Source organism: Lepisosteus oculatus, chromosome 2, assembly GCF_040954835.1.
Source record: "Lepisosteus oculatus isolate fLepOcu1 chromosome 2, fLepOcu1.hap2, whole genome shotgun sequence".
Lineage (NCBI taxonomy): Eukaryota > Metazoa > Chordata > Actinopteri > Semionotiformes > Lepisosteidae > Lepisosteus > Lepisosteus oculatus.
In genome coordinates, this window is record NC_090697.1 from 54,190,963 (window position 1) to 54,201,681 (window position 10,719).

Sequence of the window (10,719 nt, forward strand, 5' to 3'; positions counted from 1 at the left end):
TACATTATTTTACATATCCCGCTTACACATCGCACGACTTTAATAATTCTATTCTTTATTAATACTAAATAAATAATACTAAAGATACTACAGCAAAGAAGTCACTTGATTTTTGGAATAATTCCAAATAGCACAATGATCCACTGGCATCCCTGAAGTCTGTTTAGTCCATAATCTTCCAAATACAATCACTAAGCAATTATAAGAATTATACCATCCTATTTCTTTGTGATGTCCTGTGAAAACTAAACCTATTTTTATAAGGCTTGTACTCAAAAGATTTCCAAACACACAAAGCATTTGTGAAGTACTATAGAATTTCTAAAGGTTACTGGGACAACATTGTAGCGGTGAGGCTTATTAATAAGGCAGAATTAAGTGTTTCTGAGCTTCCCAAATGAGGCCCCATTTCTCTGTTCATCTCTGTGGTGCAGCCACAGAGAAACCATTCATGCAAGATGTTTTCTTTTGATAATGACAGCTCCCAAAGGGGGATGCACTTAGCTAAGCCTGGCTATCATGATCAATGGTCATCCATTGGCGCCTATCTGTCTAGGGAGTGCCAGTTCGACATCTGGACTGCATTACTAAGTGTCAGGATTAATTGACTCATATCTCACCTTGATCAACCAATCAGGGACTGGTAGGGCTGAGTAACCCACGTGGGACTCTGATGCCCATGGAACTTTCAGCCAATCAATGAGCTGAAGTTCCTCCAGGTAAAAACAGGCAACACAGAGAGCCTGAGAGATTCAGATTCAGATTCAGATTCAGACGAGATTCAGATTCAGATTCAACAAGATTTAGGGAGAGTCAGTAAGATTCAGTAAGATTCTGGAGAGGATTCTGTGGACTGTTCTAAAGGGAATTCAAAGGAGAATTCCACGGCAGGACGGCCCAGGAGCAGAAAGCTCCCAAGGGCAGGACATTCTCGCAGCGCGCCTCCTGACCATCCTGAGACTCAGCCCGGACAACCACGGAACGGCCAGTGTGTCCGAGTGCCAGAACCTTCCTTTGTTCTAAGAGTCTAGAGTGGAGGTTGCCAGAGAGTAACCAGCAGCAGGCCTCGTGAACAGGTCGGAACTGTGGACAGCTGAATCACTATTCAGAACTAGCTCTTCATCAGGAACGAACCGGTCCTCTTCCTGACTTGCTGGGACCCACAGTCATCTTTTCTCCTGTGCACAAACTTTGCTAGTTAAAGCCAACAATGAGCATCAGCAGCGCACCATCGCAAGCCGCACAGCACAGCCTGGCACCGAGCCAGAGAGCGCGGATTGGACAGCAACAGCCTGCAACTGTTTCTTTGTGCCCGCAGGAGATCTGAATCCCCAAAGATTGGATGAGTATTCAACTTTAATGCATTACAGCTCGAGAATTCAATTGTTATCCCAACCAGTTGATATCAATTTAATTCCTAAGAGTTATGTACTTGTTTTGAGTATCTAATGTAGAAGTTGTAACCAAGTTCACTTTACGAAACGGTCTTAATGAATGATATACTGAACGTATGTCCTCTTGATATGTGTAACACTTTGTAACTGACTGAATATATATCTTTTGTATTCTGATAACCCTCTCGATAAGATCTGTTAGTTTTACATGCATATTCTATGTATTAATAAATGTATCCTCGTGTATTAGTACCTGTGTGTGCGCGTTGTTTGAGTTATGTCGCATGGTTGGATTCTAAAGCCATCAAAAGAATCAACTTTGTGATTTACTGCTACAATTAATAATTGTCTCAGTAAATGCCCAAACCCTACAGAACTGGTGCCTTCAGAGAGTCACTATGATTACATATTTGGCGTCCCTGAACCGGTTTTCCCTACAACATCAATCATTAAAGCTTAAAAATAAAGTTTAGATTGCTGACTATGGACATTAACTAACTGCAATGCAACAGTAGACATTTTACAAGTAAGAATATCTGGTTGAATTCTTGCATTTGTAGCCAATTTAACGCGAGATATTTTAAGTTTTCCAATGCAATTCACTATCATTATACACAAAAGCCAAACTTTGAAGCTAGCAGACTTCAAGAAAACACCTGTTGGTGTTAAATGGTGAGGTTTTATTATAATCTAAGGTATGAAAACAAACTAGCTACATTTTTAACACGCTTTATAATACACCACTTTTTTGTTGTATCCCAAGTGATTTGAAGCATTTCTGTTTTAATTGAACTTCTAGAGTTATTTCTCCAATGTTTAGGAGGATATCACCATAATAAGGGCATGCTTGTCATATGCTAAAACAATAGCTTATAACAGGAAAGGCAAAGTCTGTTTTTTTTTAAAAGCTCCTTTAAAGCCTGTGCTCCAGAAGGTCCATTTATGTTGAGCTGTGAAAGTGCTTTACAGTAAAAACCTTGTGTAAATGGTTAAAAGCAATGATCCAGGGACCAAAGGTGATTCAGGAGCCTAGAACCAATATTTGTGTGCTTGGTGCAGTCGGATGTTGAAATTTGTTCCCCGTTTTTGAAAAAGTCCCACTGTATGCTGTTCCTTTTATTTACAATAAGAATCTAGGAACCTCTAGGAGACATCAACTGCAAAGTGACATGACTGAGAGCCTCTTGAGTCCTGCAGATACAGAGTACCTCGTAATTTTAATTAAATCAAATGTGTACTGTACCTGTAAAACTGAAGCTGACCTAACAACCATCCCCTTTTCTGCAGAGCGTGTTTAATTGTACTGTTTCAGCACATCAGTTTTTTTTTTTTTAAATAAAGCCTTTAGACAATTAGGAGGTACTAGTATTCACAAGGTAGAAGGTGGTGTTGTCAGAGGCCTAAAGGGAAACTGTTATACCTAATGATTAAATACTTGATGAGACATTTTTTTACTGCATTGTTTATGTATGATCTGTGTATCTCAGCTGAAAAGATGAGATAAAATAAGATGTATGCATCTAAATAACTGGACCTCAAATAGCAGACCTTATGAGCAATACTGTGTGTATTTATTTAAAATATTTATAGCTCCTCTGGAAGGTTGTTGGGGGAAAAAAACCTCACTCACACCAAACAAATTTATATTTCTAAATATCACAACATGTTCAAATTTAAGTCATTTTAATAACAATGAATAGTCACCTAGGCGTAACAATATAAACATTTATATTGATTTGAATCACGTTTAAATCGCCTTTATTTAAAACACATAAATAAAGCTGATACTGTTTAGACTTTTAATTATTTAAAACTGTATTACAGCAGCACAATGCACAATGCAACGTAAATCGCTTTCTTTGTCTTCTGTGTAATAATTTTTACCTCTCTGTCCAGCAAATTAACAATAGTAATAATAATGAACTTTATTGTATATGGCACCTTTAAAGGTAGCTCCTCAAAGCGCTTTACAGGTTAAAAACAATGACAACAATACTGTTAGGCTGGGCAAACGATTTTTTTTTTATGAAATATAATGATGCGTTCCGGCTTAGACATTAAGGAAGAGCATAACACGTGGGCGGCGTAGAGGTTGGCTCTGGCTTTCCCATCTACTGTATACACTGCAAATACAACCCCCCTCTCTGCAGGAGTGCTGGCTGTGACGAATTAAACCAGTTTCACAGGTATTTTCAAAGTAGAAGGAGGCGAGATTTCCAGCGATAGACACCCCCCCCCTCAAAAACCCAGTAAGTACAGTACTAGTTAAGAAAGGCGAGGCTCCTTAATGAAATCGCTTTAACATGCTAATACGTTGGTGTAACAGTCTGGGCATGGTAAGCTTCTAATTTCAACCCGACCACGGCGAAAGAAACCCTCCTTTCCTAATAAAACCACTAAATAAAGACATAAAATAAAAATATTAAGATTTTTAAAATACATGACTTTGCTAAAATTTATTTGAAAATAAACGATTACAAACGCCAGGGGAGAGAGAGAACAGGGGAGGAATGTTGGTTTTGCATAAGGGCTATGGAAATGAGGTCTGTTTGGAAATGTGGAGTTACATGTTCTGGCTGTTTGTGAATTATCGTTGTTGAGTATGGAGTGTTGAGGTATTGATTTTGTGTAATGCTTTATGTTGAAAATTGAGGTGGATTTTGTTCATGATAAAGAGGATAAACTGGGATGGGAGGAGGGTTTGGTTTTGCATAAGGGGCGGGATTATGATAATTCGAGGAATTTGCAAAAGTATAATGGTTTGATATATTTGATTTTGTATTGTGGTCGTTATCTATGTTTTTGGTTGGTATTATGTTTATATGGTTGTTTTTGTTGGTTGGTTGTTATTATGGTTATTAATAATACGATCTATAGTTGAAATCTGAGCCTAAATAACAAGAAAAAGCAAGTGATTAGGTTTATGAGCAATCTAATTACTTATTCGTTTAAAACGCTATATAAAATAAAGTTTATTATTAATTTGCTGGACAGAGCGGTGAACATTATTATGCATAAGACAAAGATAATGATCCTGATCAGTTTAGAAATCTGTGTACGCTGTAAGGTTTTTACTTCTTACACTTTTAAAATACATGTTTTGAATAGAAAGAAATGCTCTTCCTGGTACAGTCGCATGAAGAGAGAGGCGAAACAGCCCTACACAGCCCTGTCGCAGTACAAGAATATAATCATGTCGTTATTAAATTCTTTAGATACGCGATTCCATATTATATTAGCAGAAAAGCTTAAAACTACCACTTTTTCACACGCTATTTCACGTTAGTTAAATACTTCGATGCTTAAAATGTTTAGGGAGAAATGGAATACCGGTGTGTATTTTTCCTTTAAAGTACCAATTCCTGGAATCTGACTGGCTGACACCCTTCTGAAGTGGTTCCATAATATCTGGTATACAGAAAAGAAAGCGTTGATAAAAAAGCCTGGATTCTCATGTATCTCAGAGAGCGGGTGATCAGAAAAAGGAACAGCTGTTACACTCAGGTTTTACGCTCTCTCTCTGTTGAATGAATGAAAGCATTTTATTAAAAACACATTTACGTTTGTTTGGGTATTTACTTTGTAATCTGTGTGTGTCATCTACTGTATTGTTTTGAGATGCCACTTTTAAAGGTGATATGTAAAATAAAGTTTTTTATTATTGTTATAGAGAAACATGATCAGATTTTCCCTGGTTCAGAAAAAAGACGATTAAAATCTGTAATCTTTGCACTTGTACAGTATGTCATCGGAAAATACAATCAGTTTCTGCTTTGTGTAAGGATGGTGTCAAAAAGTAATCTAAGTGGTGAAAAAGCTGTGCACCTCAAAGCGCTTTACAGGATAAAAACAATAACAACAATAGATGCTGGGCAAACGATTTTTTTTTTATAGAAATACAAATTGAGATACTGTATAATGATGTGCATGAACAAAGTTATACTGCTATTTTCCTTAGATACGCGATTAAAAAAAATAAATTTTTTGAATCCCCAGCGGAACACATTCCATAAGAATCAGCACTTTTATATATAGCCTTTAAACACATATATTTAAACACGCGTTTACGATTTAAATCAAAACTCGATTCAAATCAATATAAATGTTTATTTTGTAACGCATAGGTGACTATTAATTGTTATTAAAAAGACTTAAATCCGATCATGTTATGATATTTAGAAATATAAATTTGTTTGGTGCGAGTGAGGTTTTATTTAATCTCTGAACAAGGGAAACGTTTCATTTTTTCAAATGAAATGTTTGTTAAAAAAAGAGTCATAGTTTTAGTGGGATTCAATCACAAACCGTGTGACATGGGAGTCAGGAACCTAACACACAGCGCCACCAGCAAGGTCACATGCAGACTGCTGAAAAAGCACTACAGAAACATTATCGACAGACAATGTACAGCGTGTACTATTCTTGTGCTGCGCTACATGAATATAATTATACCGTTATTAATTTCGTTAGATACGCGATTCCATATTATATTCCCTTTTAATCAAATTCTAAAAGTATGCTTGTTGACTCCGGTATCTCTTTAGTTAAAGACTTCGATGCTTAAAATGTTTAGGGAGAAATGGAATACTGGTGTGTATTTTTTCTTTAAAGTACCAAGACCAGCCATATACTGTATGTTAATGTTCCAAAATTAATATCGTTTATGGCCTTCACACGCGTTACAGTATGCTCCTATTCTTTTTATGCTCAGCTACTAAGATTTCCCTTCAGTGGTAAAATTCAATATCTACAACGGGCACAATAAAGACGTTTACTGTAAGTCTTTCTACGGCAGACCAACAGACCACGAGTGCCCCTGTCGGTCAACCAATCACGTACCTCGGTACCCCGCGTCATCTTGCGTCACGATGCGCGACGCCGTAGCCAATTACCTCTGGTACATGTCTGTACCGTGCACTTTGAATGGCTGCATCTGTATGCAATTCGTTTTCTGTTTTATGTTTAGAATGAATTTCAGAGGATCTGTAGAATTTTGTTTTCACTTTCACATACTGTAATAGTGTTTAGTGGCAAAACTAACAAGCAAAACATCCAAATAAAATACATAATGATTGTCCACGTACGTTATCCATATTGTAACACAATAAGCAAGACATGGTGAATAGCTACTTTTATGTTATACAGTGCAAACATTAAACATAATGTGCTTTAATATATATTATACTAAATATATAAAAACCAAAGTTGAAATAGCAAATTTTTGCACTGGTTATATGTAGAAAGATTATTGCTAGAATAAAGTCTTTTGTTTCCAAAGAAAATATTTTTTTAAATCCACACTGTTAGACCTGATGTGAATTGTTTTAATCACAACTTTGTATACCTCACATATACCAAAATGTATTCTCTTCTTTTACAATTTTGTCTGTGCTTCATGCATTGCATGTAAAGAATCTATTGAAATTCAGCCATAACCCATATATCACAGCCCTCCTTGCATTGAGGAAAATTATTATTGGATGGTAACCCATAAATCATGACTCATAAACAGCCTGATTAAGTATTATTGAAGCCACTACTATTGTGTGCCTACATAATTTATGTTTTTCTAGCACATTTTATTACCCTCAATAATCTTAATAAATAAAAAATCATCAAATGTTTTACTTTTTTGTATTTTATTTTTTATAGCCCACCTGCCTAAACAACCAGCTGGTGTATGTGGACTGTAAGAAGGGCACTATGGTGCAAGTGAACAGCCCCCAACGAATGCTGAGGATGGCAGATCCTGACTCAAGATACAGTGGCTACTACAGCATGCAGAAACAGAACAACTTGATGGCAGACAATTTCTACCAAACTGTGTGAAGAGCACACAGCACCGTTAAGCACTGAAAGAGAAAATGTAGTGAACTGTACACAGAAAAAAAAATAAATAAAAAAAACACAAAACAAATACAGTATAATAAAAATTATCATTGAGAAAAAATATAACTGATTTCTCACTTGCCTGATGGATTGTGGTAGGTTTGTGAACTCATTTTTCAGCTCTGGGACAAGACAGGCTGTCTCCTGCAGCGTGCCCGATAATAACATTCCTGTTTTCTTTCGCAGTGATATTCTGACCAAGTGTTTCCTAGAACACTTTAGCACCAAAGTTCTAAAACCTGTTAAAAATGTATGTTCTTTTTTAATATTATTGTAGAGGGAATGGACCTTGTTGGTGTAAGTATCTTTCAGACTGACTTTAAGACTAGGGAGCATCTCTCCAGGGCAGACCCAGACATTGGCTTTCTTTGCTGCTCTGAAACTGCTTTTGACGAAGCCTAATCCGCTAAAGGACTAAAAATGAAAAAAAAAAACATGCCTCCTTTTAAACCTGTTTGCTTGAAGCATTGCAATAGACTGGAAACTACAAGGCATTAGGCCTGATATGTTTGCACAACAGTCTTTCCAAAAATAAGGGCTTGCGCTTTTAATAATGCATCTAGAAAAAGTTAATATAGCAGAAAGCAGCATAAAGGGCAGGTTAATATTGAACACATAAATTACAAACGTGTGCTGCTTTTGATTTTTAATGGCTAGTTCTACTGGGTTTACTAACCTCCAAGGTAACAAATTATAAACACAACACAAAACCAAAGCCTTGAGGCCTACTGTTTTCTGTATTTGAGCACTGGTTTTTGATGTGTATATGTAAGACAGCAGAAGGTAGATGTCGACCCAGTTTTAAGTTACAGTGGGTAATTGGAGGGTTTTGAAGGGTTGGAAGCTAATGCTAACAATATACTACAAAAAATCAGTAGATTTTTATTTACCAGTTATGCAGATTTAGAAATTGCTTCCTTACCTGGGGAGCTGCTGAATTGTATATTATTCAAGCACTATTTTTCTTTGCAGCTCAGAATCAAATGAAAATAAGATTATGCTTCCTAAAAAGTTATCATTATAGGAATATTTATGTAAATATTTTATGCTAAAACAAATAAAAAGTATTGTATATATATTATATATAATTTTCTATGTTTTGTTTCCTGTTGAATGTATTTATAACTGAGAAAAAATGATTTTATCTGAAATAGTTAAACAGGCATTCCCCATCCATGCTTCAAGGCTTATGAGTTTGAGGCAAAAGGGAAAAGGGAGAATCTCATTCTACCTATGTTTTTGTTTAATTTTGTTTTTTAATTTTCTGATAGTTCAGCTTCACTCTCAAATACATTGCTCACTGCAGTTTGCTTCACCTTGATTAAACTTTTAATAGAGTGCATAGAATGTGTTAGAAAATGTGGCCCAGACAGAGTGTTTTTTTAAAGCATGGCTTCTAGATACATTTGTTTTTTATCTCCTTTAAGAATTGTTTCTTATGTCAAAACTGCTGGAATGTCTCCAGAAATAAGCTGGGAATTTGTGGCAGTTTGTCCTTGTACACAAGGACAGGGATACAAGGATTGTACACAAGGAAAGATATTGTACACAATATTTTTCTATCGTATAAACAAATGCAAGTAATATTCATTTTAACAGGTCTTGGCACTTTTATATAATAATAACCTTTTTTAACAAGTGCTTTTCATTAAAGTTTCCCTTTCTTTGCTTAATGTGAAAAATGTTTGTTTTGGTTTTTTTGTTTTATAGTGGAAATTACAGATATTATTGTGAATAGTTGAGTGGCACTTACCAAAAGAGAAATGTTAGAAAAAAATCAAACAAATTTAACTTATTGATTTAATTACTTAATTTATTAAATTGAAAAAATAATTTGGGAAATATAAATGATTAGTGTATGTACTGGTCTCTTCAAGAACTTAAAAAATTTAACAACAGAAGGTTCTAGATAGAAAAACTATATCTTTAGCTAGTTTAATGTTTTAACTTTTATTTTCTCCTACTGTACTAAGATTCCTTGTTTGAAAAAGGCAAAATTTAAGAGGCTTTAAATTCCCCAATTGAGAAACTCAACAAGTTATTATTGAAAAGCAAACTTTCCTGTATTTAGAATGCTTGCTGCTGTGAGCTGGGTCATTTTCTGAACATTTAACACAAAGAAGAATTGCAAGTGTTTTTTCTTGTACATTTCTAAAAGAATCCTTTTACATACTGTATCCATTCTGTGCTCCATTGCCATTGTGCTGGTGTAAAAATAAAAAGTGCAAAGAGATTTCTAAAGGAGACAGATGAAGATGTGACTTTGAATTTCCTTCAGTATCACAGATTGCTTGATTACTTTTTCCTTTTTTCTTTTTTTTAACTATACGATAAGTACAATAATTTCCTGTCATTTTGTTTTTGGCTCTTTGCAGCACAATAAATAATTTTAAAACAGCTTGTGTAAGTCATTCACTTATATTTGTTAGCAGTTTATTTAAATATCCATTTATACTGGACAATTTATTTCTGGACATTTGTATGCTACCAATATTTTAATGTCAAATTGAAACAACATTTGTGCACTCGAGCAGGTACAATTATAAGGAATTACTTGAGTAGACTCTTGGAGCACTACTTTGATATGGTCAGGACAAGTAACGTTAAAACACTGTGGTACAGGAATTCTAAAGTACAGATGCAGCCATTCAAAATGCGCGGGCGATACCGCATTATTTTCCGGTACGCTGTAAGCAGTCTACCGCAAGCTACCGGTAAATACCGCGAGTTACCGGTAAATTCCGCTAGTTACTGTAAATTCTCCTATAATACGACAAGCAAACTAATAGTATCCGGAATTTCCGCAAGGTGGAGCTAATAAAGCTCAACCTCTCATGTTTGAGCTGTGGCCATCAGTCTTTAACAAAGATATTACTAATAGTATTAATAATGAATGACCTTGGACAAGCTGTAAGTGTAAACTCAAAGTATTGCCCTGGTCAACATTCTTTTTTTCATTGACAGTCTTTGTAAAAGTAACACCACAGCATTTCGCAATCACGCATTTGTTTCCAATCATGCAAAGTACAGTGATTCACCATGCCTTTCACATGCTCATAAAAGAGATTGATTTAGGAACATAAACATATTACCGTATGCAAACTGTACTGTATACAGTATGTATATGTATATTTAATGTCTTAACTGTGCCCGTTTAAGTATTGAATATTCATATCTAATTTTACCACTGAAGGGAAATCTTAGTAGCTGAGCATAAAAGAATAGGAGCATACTGCAACACATGTGAAGGCCATAAACGATATTAATTTTGGAACATAAACATACAGTATATAGCTGGTCTTGGTACTTTAAAGAAAAAAATACACACCAGTATTCCATTTCTCCCTAAACATTTTAAGCTTCGAAGTCTTTAACTAACGTGATACCGGAGTCAACAAGCATACTTTTAGAATTTGATTAAAAGGGAATAACGGAC

General features: G+C 35.3%; 1 protein-coding gene across 5 annotated transcripts in view; it reads left to right on the plus strand.

Moving 5' to 3' along the window:
• The window catches only part of crim1 (cysteine rich transmembrane BMP regulator 1 (chordin-like)), a 619,278-nt gene extending 609,598 nt beyond the window's left edge, over positions 1-9,680 (plus strand). For all 5 annotated transcript variants that reach the window (XM_069179104.1, XM_069179116.1, XM_069179125.1 and 2 more), the window contains one exon: positions 7,047-9,680. In XM_069179104.1, the coding sequence (XP_069035205.1) occupies positions 7,047-7,223 (177 nt within the window). In that variant the 3' untranslated portion in view covers positions 7,224-9,680. The remainder of the gene's footprint in view (positions 1-7,046) is intronic.
• The last annotated feature ends 1,039 nt before the right edge of the window (positions 9,681-10,719 follow it).